This window comes from Boleophthalmus pectinirostris, unplaced genomic scaffold (genome assembly GCF_026225935.1).
Source record: "Boleophthalmus pectinirostris isolate CB_2022bp ecotype Guang Dong unplaced genomic scaffold, ASM2622593v1 HiC_scaffold_21, whole genome shotgun sequence".
In the NCBI taxonomy this organism is placed as follows: domain Eukaryota; kingdom Metazoa; phylum Chordata; class Actinopteri; order Gobiiformes; family Gobiidae; genus Boleophthalmus; species Boleophthalmus pectinirostris.
The window spans coordinates 5,878,544-5,894,197 of record NW_026571175.1 but is presented as its reverse complement, the minus strand read 5'-3'; the positions used below and the strand labels follow the sequence as shown (position 1 = coordinate 5,894,197).

Genomic DNA, 15,654 nt, shown 5'->3' with positions numbered 1-15,654 from the left:
ATTTGGGCTCAGAGTCTTCTCACTCGCCCACTCGCTGCAGTCTGCTCTCCAGTCAGCCCTCCCTCATTTCATCCCTCGCTCCAGTCAGCTCTCCATGTTTTCAGCCCTTCCTTCTCTCATCCCTCTCTCCTCTCAACCCTTCCTCCTCTCGTCCCCTGCTCCTCTCACCCCTCGCTCCTGTGGGCCATCGCTCTTCTCAGGCCTCCTTCCTTTCATCTTCCCTCCTCTCAGCCCTCCTTCCTCCCAGCCCTCCCTTCTCTCATCCCGCCCTCCTCTCTGCCCCCTATACACTCAAACCTCCCTCCGCTTATTCCTCCTCTCCCCTTTCCTCTTAGCCTTCCATCCTTTGTTCCTCTCAGCCTCCTCTCATCTTTCGCTCCTCTTAGCCCTTCCTCCTCTCATCCCTTGCTCCTCTCATCTCCTGCTCCTCACCCTTCGCCCCTCTGAGCCATCGCTCTTCTCAGCCCTCCTTCCTCTCATCTTCCCTCCTCTCAACCCCCTATACTCTCATCCCTCCCTCCTCTTATTCCTCCTCTCTCCTCCCTCCTCTCCTATCTCCTTGCTCTTAGCCTTCCTTCCTTTCTTTCCTCTCAGCCCTTCCATGTCTCATCCCTTGCTCCTCTCAGCCCTCCCTCCTCTCATCCCTCTCTCCTCTCATCCGTCTCTCCTCTCAGCCCTTCCTCCTCTAATCCTTCACTCCTCTCAGCCCTTTCTCTTCTCATCGCATGCTCCTCTCATCTTCCCTCCTCTCAACCATCTATACTCTCATCCCTCCCTCCTCTTATTCCTCCTCTCTCCTCCCTCCTCTCATATCTTCTTCCTCTTAGCCTTCCTTCCTTTCTTTCCTCTCAGCCTTTCCTCCTCTCATCCTTCGCTCCTCTCAGTCTTTCCTCCTCTCATCCCTCGCTCCTCTCAGCCCTTCCATGTCTCATTCCTTGCTCCTCTCAGCCTTTCTCTTCTCATCCCTCGCTACTCTCAGCCCTTTCTCCTCTCATCCTTCTCTCCTCTCAGCCCTTCCATCTCTCATCCCTTGCTCCTCTCACCCCTCTCTCCTCTCATCCCTTGCTCCTCTCAGCCTCCTTCCTCTCATCCTCCCTCCTCTTAGCCCTCCCTCCTCTCATCCCTTGCTCCTCTCAGTCCTTTCTTCTCTCATCCCTCACTCCTCTCAGTGCTTTCTTCTCATTCCTCGTTCCTCTGAGTCCTTTTTTCTCTCATTCCTTGTTCCTCTCAGCCCTTCCTCCTCTCATCCCTCAGTCCTCTCAGTCTTTTCTTCTCTCATTCCTTGTTCCTCTCAGCCCTTCCTCCTCTCATCCCTCAGTCCTCTCAGTCTTTTCTTCTCTCATTCCTTGTTCTTCTCAACCCTTCCTCCTCTCATCCCTCAGTCCTCTCAGTCCTTTCTTCTCTCATTCCTCGTTCCTCTCAGTCCTTTCTTCTCTCATTTCTCGCTCCTCTCACCCTTCGCTCCCTGTGCTCTGTTCTGGGCTTCTGTCTCCTCTCTTCCTCTCTCAAGTGTTTTTCATTCACTGTAAAAGTACTACAGACCTAATAACCGCGCTGGAACTTTTGTGAACAAGCTGCCTCTTTCTCAATTACAGGTACATGGCACAAAAGAGAGTGTACTTTTTGAAAGAGAGAACAGAGACATACAGTACATTTGTTCTTATTTTTAAAAGAGATTTGCCTCAATAAAAAATATGCCGCTATAACATCAGTTCAAATGTGTACTTTTTTGTTTTCTTCTTTACATCATAGTGTTCTTCTGTTCATTCCCATACTTTTTCATGATGTCCCTAAACTTAGTGCTGAAGATTGTGCCGAATATCTGTGTGTTTTGTAATTACACATTAAATTAGTCATTCCCCAATCGCTAAAACAGAGCTCTGCATCTTTTTTTGTAATGCCTTCTCATCAGAAAACATGTTTATTTATTTGCTTTCTCTCATATTTAAGAAATCCTGTCCCCTTCAGCACTCAAAACAAACACTAGAATGTGATTTGGCTATACTGCATTTACTGCTTAACATATGCTCTAAAAAAAAACATATAGCATGTAACACAACAACATGACATGAAAAACAGTGGTAGATATAGTAGTATGAGGTGTAGAATTGACTTTAAAGCAGCTCTGCTTAGGTACAAGTCTCTCCCTAGCCTAGTACATCTCTGACATGTTAGTGGCGTATGAACCAACTCGCACTCTGAGGACCTCAGGGACCCGCATCTCCTCCTGCTGGTGCCCAGCCAGTCAGTCAGGATTAAACATGGGGAGTCAGGGTTTCAGATTCATGCAGCAAAAACCTGGAACAGCCTTCCTGAACATGCGAGACACACCTCTACTCTGACAATTTTTAAAGATCTTTCAAACTGACTCTTGTGAACTTTAAGCTGTTTTAGAATGTTTGTTACCTCATCAGAAACATACCTGGAGTTGTGTTTTGATTTATTTATACATGTTTGAGTAACTCTTTATTAATAGTCTGCACCTTCAAAGCTCAAAATGCTCTGTTCCACCTTGTGTCATGTCACGAAGCGGCAATTTTTTAGTTTAGGTTAGGATAGAGATTTTACCATTTGTATAGTAGAGATTGGAAATTCCAGGACTCACATTATCTGGTGAAGGTGTGTGGACTTTAAAAATGCAGTGGAGCACTTCCTCTATTACCACAAGACATAATAAGGTGGAGGAACACAGTGTTTTCAGTTTGCGAGAAGAATTCAGCCTAAATATGCAGTGTTTGTGTGTAAAAAATGCGTGAATGAACCAAAACACAATTCTGGCTCTGTTTTTGATGAGGATACAACATAACATAGATCTTTTAAATCCAGGCTCTAAAACTGCGCTCTTCTCTGTTAATGTTCATTCCGTGATTATTGTCTGTTTGATTTGTTTGTATTGTGATTTTAATTTCGTTCTTACTCTGTAAATCACTTTAAATGACTTCTGTACAGCTTCTGCTATACAGATAAATTTGCCATGTCGACATGACTGTATCTCTTTCCATTCAGTATTTAACCTTAACCTGACCTTTGTGTTTGCAGCTAATGCCCAGGCAGTGTATCAACTCTCTGTTTGACAACTACACATGGACGAAGCTGTCAGGCTCTTCCCCTCCCTCTGCTCTGGGCCTGTCTACAGCCTGGTTACACCCTGACGTCAGCGTTTTCATCATCCTTCTCCTCTTTTTCATTATGAAGGTAGGCACCACGCAGGGGGGGGGCTCTTATTTTGAAAGGCTCGAGTTTTATTGTGAAAGTGTGAGACTGAGCGGGCCTTCGTGATGTCAATGTTTTCATCATGGAGTTTTTCATGAAGGTGAGTAACTCTTCTTATGAAAGCTGAAAGTATTTTAAAAAGCCTTTAGATTTGATTTTGAAAGATTGGAATGTAGCTCCATCTGTAACATTGGTGTTTTCATAATCAGAGTGGTTTTCATTACTAATGTGAGGACTCAAAAAATGATCTGATTTCTTTAGAAGACTTGTATAGTTTACATTTCCTTGCTTCCAGACAACAAGGGAGAATCACAGAGGAGATGAATCACTACTTCTGCACTTGCAATCTGATCTTTTTAGACTGTTTTTTATAGCCAGACAGCTCGATGCGTTTTATTATTTATTCCCAGTAGAATTATCTGCCAGTGGAATAAGACTTTTTGACTTAGTTTATGTGAGATTTTCTTCAGCCCACATTTGAGACAAATAGTAAAATAATAGATTATACGATCACATGTCCGTAATCTTATCTGCCCTTCACTGTCTCCCTGTTCGTTTCAGAGTGGATTTTAAAATTCTTTTATTTGTCTTTAAATGCCAAAATGGCCTTTCCCCACAATATGTCGCCAGGCCCATTTCAAGGTATTTGGGGGCCCTAGGCAAAGGGGTACCCGGAGCACCGCCCGATGAAGACCTTATGGGCACCTACCAAATAACATTAGCACAATACCAAATGTTTACAGTGTATACACATGTACAAATAACTACAAAAAAACAATCAAATAAATGTGAATATTAATAAGAACATCAATAAGAATATAAGAAAAGGTCACACACATATTATTATTATTACTAAGCATTAGTAATTGTTATTGCTGTTATTTGAATACATAACCAGTTGTTATCAGGGGTCCCCCAGAGCTGGGGGCCTAGACAAATGCCAGGTTTGCCTACTCGGTTGCCACGGGTCTGTATTTCACTGACCTGCTGGTGTCATACTCTCTGATGTGCTCCCTCAGACCAGCTGACCAGGCTCTGCTCTGTTTCCTCAGTCAAGGAAGAAGCTTGGTGGAGACAGAGCATTTTCTGTTGTTGGGCCTAAATTATGTTGATTAGTGAATAATACATGAATAGTTATGTGAAAGAAGTTTAATAACATCAGGATGTTCCATGTTACATCTTTGCGAACGGCCCAGGGAGGCCCTGACAAAAGAAAACCATGGCTGCTGTACATGCTCAAATAGAACAGGGAGAACTAGAAGTCAGATGTATATCATTTAATGAAAACACTGGATGCTACAACATATGGAAACATATTGTAAATTTAACACACATCTGGAGAGGAGCAGAGGAAGATTTTATGCTTACAAGTTGCCTAGTCTCTTTAGACAAAGTGACTCTCTTCTTGCTTTTAAATCACTTCTTAAAATACATTTGTTTTCTGGCTTTTAACTAGTTTTGAGCTCTTTTGCTGTTTAATAAATGTCGTATATATTTTCACTGTATTACACCTGTTTTTATCTGTGTGTACTGCACTTTTCTGTACCCATTTGGATTCTGGATTTTAATAGAGATGCACTGTGAAGCTTTTCCAGTGGTGGAGGGCTTCTACTTGACTTGTCTCCATGTATATGTTAATTGTTTTTTCTGAAAAGTTACAAAGTATGGCATTAAACTTTTCTTGCATTTATTATATTATAGCCATTTTTATTTCTCAAAAATACCTTCAAAAACATGTATTACTGTGAGCGAGGTCGCCCCTCCACAGATCTAATCCGTCATTTACCCTGGTGGTGTTATTTGCTTGTCTCAATGGAGATTGATGAGTTTAATGCCATACAAAGAAACCATCTCCTTGGGGACCAGCTAGTTGTGCTCCTTTTTGAGCGACATTCCCTCTGACTCTTATTTTGAAGGACTGCTTGAGTAACCCTTGACTTTTACTGTGAAAGTGCCTGAGCGTGTGTGAGTGGCCCCTCGCTGATGTCAGCCCTCTTCATTAGGGACATTTACCTCTGGTCGCTCATGTCCTCCTGCGTGAGCCGCGGGGACATCTGCGCCTGCCCCCGCCTCTTCTTATCAGCCAAGGTCACTGCTCATGGGCACGCAGGCAGCCGCTCCAGCCCCTCATCGTATTCTTCTGCAGAGCTCAGACTGTGCACCTTGGAGAGATATGCCTTTCACTTCTCGTTCAATAATTTATGAGCAAAAAACACTATATTTTCTACTTAAGCTATAGGAAGGAATGACAGTCTATCTTACATCGCTGCCTTATATTAAAGGTCACATATTACCCTGTTTTCTGATCTGTTATAATGCTGTGTCCTCATTAAAAACATACCAGGAGTTATGTTTTGTTTCACTCACACATGTTTAACACACAAACCCTGCAGATTTAGTGTGCGTTTTTGTCCAAAAACTCCATACACTTTCACTAGAATCATCTGGATGATTTCAGTTCTGGAATTAAACTATGGCCCCATCCACGCTAGTATGTATTTGAGTCGTTTTCGTCATGGATGCATTGTTCGTCCATCGTCCTTCGTGATCTGGTGCCGCCAGCTCCCACAAATTCATCTGAGTACGGATCTGATCCGGCACTGTGTGTATGTCTGAAAAACACTGATACGCTGATGTAGGTCTATGCGCCGCAAAATAATTCACCGCCAAAATACTAAGAGGCTAGAATACATGTCCATTCATATACACGGTCTATATATGACTTGTAGACGTATAATCTCTGAAAAGTTTCACATGAACCATCTCCAACGCGACAGAAGCACAGAACAGACTCACCATCAGCAGAACACCCCTCTGTCACAGAAAGAACACTCATATTCCACTGAGTCGTATCTTTTAGTCCGACAGAAGCTGAACTGCATCAGCGCACAATAGCGAGCTGTTTTTCACTTTATGCAAATTAGCCATGTGGTTTTAAGTTTCATTTCTATAAAATGTATACAAATATGCTCAAAGCTGTGTGGATGGGGAAGACTTATGGACACAGAAACAACGTGTTTGGGCACAGATCGTTTGTGATACGGTGATACGGTGATACTGTGATACGGCGATTTGTTTCAGTGTAAATGCAGCCTAAAATTAAAAGGCAACTGTTAAAATAATAACTACCCCTTCGTGACATCACAAGGTGGAACAGAGCATTCTGAGCTTTAAAGATGTAGACAGACTAATTATACAGGATTACTCAAACATGTATAAATGAAACAAAACACAACTCCAGGTCTGTTTTTGACGAGGTACATTCTAACATGACTTAAAGCGCACAAGAATCAATTTTGTGTAATATAGGACCTTTAACGTTAGCACTGTTGACAAATTACACGATAAATTTAACAAATGTCCAAGAAAAAAGCTGTTTAGTGATTCAAAATGGAAATATCGTGATATCGTATCGTAAAAAGTCTCACAATAACAACGTCACAATATGTCGAATTTCAAGTTCCTTTTCTTGGATGTATTGTATTATAGCTGCAAAAGCTAATAAAATTCGGGAACTACATATCCTATGATTCATTTCAGTGCAGTCAACATGAAGAAATGTTTTTTAGTTTACCTCTTAGGATTGTGAGAGTAATGATTCGCACCAAAATCTTGTCAAGGTATTTTAAAAGCAAAAAAGTATCTTATCTACAATTATATTAGTCTCTAATATATCGCAATAAATATTGTATCATGAGATGCATATCGTGATAATATTGTACCGAGAGATTTGGATATCGTTACATCCTTAGAAAGTATGTATCTTTTCCTCTAGTGCACTCATGAGGAGAGTTCTGAAAGTCAAAAATGTGAAAACTCTAACTAGGTCTTTGGGTCATAAAGCCTAAAATGTTTCTCCCACTGAGAGGGTGAGACTATGGTGGCAATTCATATTAATACATTTTTAATTAAATGCCTCAAGGCTCAATTTGATCTTTAACCAGTCATTATAACAGCTTAGTTACCTTTTATATGTTTTATAGAAAAGTATCTCACCCTCGGAGGTTGGATTTTCTCAGTTCTGACTTGTACATGACAACTACAGCGCCTCGCAATCTCACAATTCCTACTTAAAGGGTTGGAGAACATTTCAGAGCCCGAGTTAGAAAATCCAACATGGCTGCACCCTGGGTTTGGTGAAAAAAATCTGACAGTTTAAATATTGATCTTACTGTGTTATTTTCTTTTTAGTTGCTCCCTACTGCCCCCCGCTGTCTGTGAACCTGCTGTTGAGCCTCTGCACTTATAAATATGATGTTACACTCGGTTATGCTAATGTTACTAACGTGTCTCTGTGGAGATGTTATTGCCTTGCCTGTTGCCTTGCCTGGAATGTTCCATAGTATGACATTAAACACATCCAGCTTGTATTTGTTCATTACAGGTGTTTCTAGTGCTCAAAAAAACAATGATTCCTTCTGTGAATATATTTACTGTAATATAGGCGCTCATTGTTTTTTCCAACTTCACAACTGGAACACACATCCAATGTTTCACTCAGAAATTACGTCATTCTGAGATACAACTTCTGACCCCTGAGAAAACTAGAGCACAACGCTGACTATACGTGCTTCATTACTGTTTTGTGCATGATAGGGCTCATTGTAGCCAGTATAATGCACCTATACACATTGTACACTCCATAACTTATTCAAAATTCAAACACAGATATTATTCTCTAGCCTGTCTATTATTAAACTTCACAGCCTGATCCTGTGAGTTCCCTTCTGTCAATCTGTCCGCCTCAGAAACAGTGTGACCACAGCCTCCAACTCAGACTTTTGTTTGAGTTTGGAGCTAAAAAGAGTCACAAGCTGCTGATGCCTCCTGCTCTGTGTCTGCTCAACACTGACAGCAGAGAGCTGACAAGAAATGACTGGAGAATATAAGAAGAATTGTAGTTGTTGGGGCATGTTCTAGCTGCATGCCCACCAAATAATCACCAAAGTTACTAATCTCTTAAAGCTCTCTAATAAAATGATGTATAACCTATACTGGCCTATGCTGACAAATAGAAATATTCATTATCATATATGATCAAATAATATCAAATATTCAAATGAAAGAATGGTATCTTTACCTGGCTCTGATTCAGTCTTAAAAACCTGTCAGACTGTTGGCCTCTCTTGTATATTTCTATGAGCAGTGTATAGATGACAGTTTGTTTGGTGCGAGCGGAGTGTCAGTGTTAAAGGGTACAGACAGTCTGTAGAGTCTGGATCTGCCCTCAGTGTAGAACCACCCAGAGACAGACGTGCTAATGAGTTTTTATCTTGTACCACAGTAATTAACTTTACAGCGATGATGAAGGCGATGCACAGAATAGTAATGTGGTCACAGCATTCCTCTCCAATCAGAGCACAAACACATGAGCATCTCATTCTGAGCTCTGTAGTCTTTGCATAAGTGATCATTACGACTGATGAGAGAGGCTGAGCCAGGAGCAGGGGCTGTTATTAAACCTGTTTGTACTCCAACACATGGAGTGTGCAGAACAAAAGACTTTTACAGGTCACTGTTACATTAACAGAATGGATATACAGTCCCTGACAAAAGTCTTGTCGCTTATCCATTTTGTAGAAACAAAAGCTTATAACCTGACTTTAAATTAATCGATTGGTTTTAGAAATGGCTCATATGAAAGCTAAAACCCTCCCAAATTATGCTCCATATACTAAAATAAATTTGCTTCACTGAAGAAAGATTGATCATTTAATGAACACAGAAAGGTCAGATTTTGGCAAGACAAAAGTCTTGTCGCCTTGTCATATGATGCACCCAATCCTAGATTACAGCCTCACCTGTGATCAGTTACTGATCAATCAATTAGTGGGTGTGTATAAAAAGAACCCCAGCACACCAGACCTTCACATCAACTGCAACTTGACCTCTGACAACATGCCTAAGATCCACCCTGAGACCAAAGCGTTAATTATCAAGAGGCTGAAGACCAGATCCACTGCTGAGGTGGTGACACCTTCAATGTGTCTCAGCGTCAAGTACAAAGAATAAGAAAAAGATCTGAAATGACTGGAGATGCTTTTGACAAGCCCAGGTCCGGCAGACCCCGCAAGACAACTGCTCGGGTGGACCGTTTGTTGATTCGAAAATCCAAGGCCAGCCCCTTTTCCACTGCAGCAGACTCCACCAGGCCTGGTCACCTCAAGTCCCTGTGTCAACCTGAACAGTTTGTAGAATTCTGTCTCGAAATGGCCTCCATGGTCGAATCAGTGCACAGAAACCAGCACTAAACAAAAGGCAATTAAGGCCCACAGCCTGCTAAAAGGATGGACACTGGAAAAGTGGCAGAAGGTGGATTTCTCAGATGAATCCTCGGTTGAATTATATCACAGCCACCGCAAATATTGCAGGAGACCTACTGGAGCCCGCATGGATCCAAGATTCACCCAGAAATCCGTTAAGTTTGGTGGTGGAAAAATCATGGTCTGGGGTTCCTTCCAGTATGGGGGTGTGCGAGACATTTGCAGGGTGGAAGGCAATATCAATAGCCTCAAATATCAAGAAGTATTAGCTCCTCTTACATTCCCAACCATAAAAGGGGTCAAATTTTGCAACAGGATGGTGCTCCATCGCATACTTCTATCTCTACATCAAAGTTTCTCAAGGCAAAGAAGATCAAGGTGCTCCAGGACTGGCCAGCCCAGTCACCAGACATGAACATCATTGAGCATGTCTGGGGTAGAATGAAAGAGGAAACATGGAAGGCAAAACCAAAGAATCTTGATGAACTCTGGGAGGCATGTAAGACTGCTTTCTTTGCTATTCCTGATGACTTCATCAACAAATTGTATGAATCATTGTTGAACCGCATGGATGCAGCTTTCATATGGGACATTTCTAAAACCAATCGATTAATTTAAAGTCAGGCGATAAGCTTTTGTTTCTACAAAATAGATAAGCGACAAGACTTTTGTCAGGGACTGTATTTCAAATGCAAAAGCGCACTTGCTAAAACATGAATTTATACTGGAGACTATACTAGTTGTAGTGGGACAGTTTGTGTAAGAATCGAATTGATAAGGTATCATTTTGTCCCTATTGCGTAAATAGACAGATATCCATCTCTGAAAATAGACTTTGAATAAAACAGATTCTGAAATGGTGTTTTATGCCTGAGTGCATGAGTCATATCTTTATTTCTTTTCAAACTTTACTGAACCTGTTGACTCATATCTGCCCCAACTGGACCCCCCTGCCTGGCCGCGTCACCAGCGGTTGATGAAGTGCCTTGCTCAAGGACGTCCCGGGCTGATGGTTCCTCCCCCACAGTCTTCCCCGCTCTCTGACTCATCGAGCTGTGACCAAACACAGTTCCTCTGAAACGCAGACAGAGCCCCGGGCACCGGGACTACACCGCTCTGTTGCTATGCAACGCCACATCTTGGCAGCCATCTAATTAGTATTAGGGGGGTAGGCTCCCGCAGTCGCGCAGATTTAGAGGATGAGAACACTAAATTCCTTCTGACCTGCTCTGACACTTGCTCCTCTGATGACACGGAGCAAAGGACAAGCTCCAGTTTAATGTCACTATTAGAGAGCAGGAAAGGGTCTGGGCATCTGCAGGTATCCATATGCAACTGATACTGTTAATAATACAGCACAAGCAATGTTGCCATGAATCTGCTTTCAGTCTGTGGATGTGATAGACATGTGACATTTGAAATGACCATCCATCAAACTGCAGTGCCCTCCTTCTGTCCTGTCACCATCATTATCACTAATGAGCCCTGATACAGTGCACTACTTCACATGTTATTGTGATCTAGTGTCACTCCAGTCACATGGGGCTTTTAGAAGAGGACACAGTCACTATTTAGGGTAGTTTATTTTTCCCTCACTGGTTTTTGTATGAACAAAGACAGGTATTGTGTATTATTTTAATAGCCTCAGTAATGAATAGCCTTTTTCTTAAACATGAGCACGTATGTGTATGTGAGTGTTTACATGTTTATCTCTGTAGCTGTGGGTGCTTCGGCGGCTGTAGATTTTGACACATTCTCACATGGCATCAGAGGCAGAGCTATCTTTGAGCTGAGCCAGGACTGACACAAACATGGAGGAGGCCACTGTAAACACTGAGAGCCATGATCCAGATTCTCTGCACATCTATGAAACCACGCCATGAAAAACAAGTGGAACCGAATATGCAAATCAGTTATGAAAATCTGGCAGAATTTGACACTTGAATGAAACACCTGTTGCTTTTGTAAGGTGCCTTTTACAAATTCCAACTCTCATAACCTTGTCATTTTAAAAAAAAAAGTGATATTTTGCCTTTTACTAGAAAATGCTGCTTCTGTCTTTGACTTAAGATGAATTGTTAAATCAAAATGTAGCTTTCCCTCAAATTAGTTCAGAAGGTATTTCACATATTCACTTAATGATATGACAAGATTGTCCAGTTCTCAAGTCAAGATATAAAAAAGTAATTCACTGATGCATCATAGGTACAATCTTCGAGCTAAGATCATTCTGACAAAGCCTAGCAACAAGATCATGCAGATGGCTCCCCTGCTGCTGTTGATGTGCACTTGCGCCACTGAAGGATGGGTCAAATACAGAGGACAAATTGCCCTTCGAGGACAATAAAGTGTACCTTAACCATAACCTTATGTTTTACATTATATATTACTGGGCAACACTGAAGAACATTGTGATGTAAAATGCTTCTGTTTTTTTAAAGTACTGTCATTAATGTTTTATAATGTTATGATTTTTATGATTTGTTGGAAACACCTAATTTAGACCCAGGGGTTTAACATATGATACTGTAAGTTTGCATGTTGAAATTTGCCTTTATATTACAATACAACAATTGTCAATAGGTCTGTCACGATAACACATATTGAAGCACCATATTTTGCTACAGAGATATATTGCAATGAATGATAATATTGAAGCTACTTTATACCCCTGCTACAATTAAAATAAAGCAGGATGATGCCAGTGAACTCTTTTGAAATGGACAGTATCATTAAAAGGCCTGAGCTGCAACAAATAAATAGCAGAATGAACCAATAATAGCCATTGGTAGTTACTTATTCAACCCTCTACAGCTCAAATTTTATTGTATTACAACAAAAATAACAAAAATATTGAGCCCCAAAATATATTGCTCCAGCTGATATACTAATAATTGTGACAAGATAATCCTCTGTTAATTATTGATCTGTTTTTGTTTTTTGTCTTTTGTTTTAGTTCTGGATGTCCGCAGTGGCCACTACCATGCCTATTCCCTCTGGAGCCTTCATGCCTGTCTTCATACTTGGTTTGTCCATACTTACTACACTTAAAGGTCCTATATTACACAGAATGGACTCTTGTGAGCTTTGAGCCATGTGATAATGTTGTTACCTCCTCAAAAACATACCCGGGGTTGCGTTTTGTTTCATTCACGCATGTTTTAACCCTGGTTTATTAATCTGTCTACATCTCCAAAGTTCAAAGTTCCACCTTTTGATGTCATGAAGTGGTACTTTTATATCGTTTTTATTAAAATTTTTTTCTTTGGTCAATTAACATAATCATTAATCATATTACAGTGAGTTAACACAGAAATTATGCATATCACTAAAGTTATTCTACAGACCGAAGGGGTTTACACTGAAGTTTTAGCACATACTTTGCGTAAATCTATTAACATATAGAACAGGATACAAGATGGTAGAACTATTTACAGAAAACAAAACAAAATTTATCTTTTATGAGTGCAGGAAAGAATACCTACTTAATTCTTGTGGTATACACACATACACAATACAGATGCACAATCCAATACACATTGATGTTCACGTATATACACAGAGACACACACACACACACCCCGACCCATGTACACATTAGTATTCATACCTATTGGCATCTAAATACACATACACAGACATTTTGTATAATTGAGGGTTATAGTTAATCTGTAAATTCCATGAGGTAAGATGTATTTTATTGTATTTCTCTATATTTCTTTATAATTCTGGTCTTATACGTTTTTTTAAATGTGTAAATTGTTTTTGAGCCTTTCATGTTTCATCCAGACTGTTCGACAGATTAACACCTGATGGAGACACATCAACTTTTCAGGCTAGTCCTCACATTAGCTTTCTGAAAGAGGCCTGATCCTCTCGGGATTTGAACATTTCTTAGATACACTGAGGGAGCATATTATTATTAAGGATGTAACAATAATCAAAATATCGTAATATTGTATCGTCAGAGTTTTCACAGTAATACCGTGGATCATCACAATATATCGAATTACAAGTCTCTTTGCTTAAATTAAGAGCTATGCTGCAGCAATAGCTAGAAAAAAGACAGAGGGAACTACATAGACCATGATCCTTTGCTCCATGTCAGCGTAGACTACATGAAGAAATAACAGTTCTAAACACTTTTAAGTCTTAGTTCTTTGGATTAAGTCTTGTCAAGGCATTTTGAGAGGAAAAAGTAGCATATTAACAGTTTTAGCTGTTTAGCCTCCACAAAATATCACAATAAATATTGTACCGTGAGATGTATATCATGAAAATATCACACTGAGAGATTTGGATATTGTTACATCCCTAATCGTGAGTCTCCCGACCATATTGTGAGATTTCCCATGATATTGTAATAAATATTGTACCATGAGGTTCATACCGTGACTTTATCGTATTGTGAGACTTGGAAATCGTTACACCCCTAATTATCATGTGTCTTAAACATCACAATTGCAGTATTGAGAGCAACAAGATCATGTAATTTTAATGTATTTAATTTAATAAAAAGGAGCATCTGTGGGAGCATAGTAGTCTGCATTACATTACATTTCAAGTTATCATTCAAGTTATCTTTTTACCCTTTGTTCAGCAGAGATTTCCAATCCTAGATCTGAAATCATCCAGATGATTCTCATGAAGCTGTGTGTATTTCAAAAACACAGCGGCACATGACATCACAAGGAGAAACAGAGTATCTTTTGTTTGAGAAAAGAACTTGAGAAATATGCAGAGTTTGTGTGTTAAACGTGTGAATGAAACAAAACTCCAGGTATGTTTTTAATGAGGAAACAACATTATAACAGATCAGAAATTTGTATAGTCTGAGCCCTTTAATAAAGTCTAAATTAAAATTCTATTAAGTTCATACAAAACACGTGTTGCTAATATTGTGGACACAGACTCTTGCATAATTCATCCCAGTCTCTAGTGGTAATTTATGTCCTCATTACGAGATCACATAACAGTGTATAAATCATTGTTACTGCTGCTGCATTCGTTTCGTCTTGTTTTGGTTTTGGAGTGTGACCTTTCCAGAGCTTTGAGTTCAAATATTCAACGTGTTTTCATCTGTGCTGCTGTTTCGTGACTCATAATTTGACCACTCGCTGAATTTATTGAGAATTATTAGACTTTAATTTGCATACTGTTTAGCAAAAAGTGTCTCCAATGGACTGTGTAATTACAATAGGTTTATGGCCACCTGAAAAGTAAATAGCATTGTTTAGACGAGCTGGTCAGACTAGTTTATGTTATGACTAAGCAATGAAAAAGTGAGGTTGCCTTATAAAAAAATTTAATTTGAAAAAAACACCTCTAAAATAAAAGCAATGCAACTTTAGTCCATGCATGAGGTAAAATGATCAAATATGTTTATTTTGTAATTCCGAATTAACTTAAAGGGACAGTCCCTAATTTTGGACATAGGGCCTCATTTCCTAGTGAACGAGAGCATTGGAGACGTGTGGAGACACTTTTATAAATCTCCCATCCAGTCCTTGTATTTGCAGAAGTCGCTGGTGCTAGGCTAGTGCATGTCAATGGCCATAGTTATCCTGCCACTAAAAACAGTCTTACCCACTCCACAAAACACCCGAAGCAAATCTATTATTAAACCAGACTGTCGATGTAAGTGTCTGTGTTGAGAGAATAAAGTTTGAAATAAAACTAACCTTGTATCGCATGAATCGTCACATGTTGAGGGACTATTTTCTCATATATCAGTCCGCCGCTGGCAACTTTGAATCAGGCAGTACAACTCACTGCTGCTGCTCAGACATAAATCCTTCAAATGCAAGGTTGGTTTTACTTCTAAAATTATTCTATCAACACAGACATTCACATGGACAGTTTGACATTATAATTGTTTTGCTTCGGGTGTTTTGTGGAGTGGGTAAGACTGTTTTTAGTGGCAGGCTAACTATGGCCATTGACATGCACTAGCCTAGCACCAGCGACTTCTGCAAATACAAGGACTGGATGGAATATTTCAACAAGTGTCTCCACATGTCTCCAACACTCTGGCTCACTAGGAAATGAGGCTCTACGTCCAAAATTTCAGACTGTCCCTTTAAACAGAGTCAGAGTCAACCAAAGGGCCGTATGTGACCCGGGAGCTGTACAATGCCCAGGTCTGCCATAAGATACTTAGTTAGTTATAGTTTGTTGA

At 40.2% G+C, this 15,654-nt stretch overlaps 1 protein-coding gene across 1 annotated transcript in view; it reads left to right on the top strand.

The window, feature by feature from the left end:
- LOC110162170 (chloride channel protein 1-like) overlaps nucleotides 1-15,654 on the top strand; it is a 72,608-nt gene that overhangs the window by 26,030 nt on the left and 30,924 nt on the right. The window contains exons 13-14 of the mRNA XM_055157598.1: nucleotides 3,040-3,195; nucleotides 12,433-12,502. Coding sequence (XP_055013573.1) covers nucleotides 3,040-3,195; nucleotides 12,433-12,502 — 226 coding nt within the window. The remainder of the gene's footprint in view (nucleotides 1-3,039; nucleotides 3,196-12,432; nucleotides 12,503-15,654) is intronic.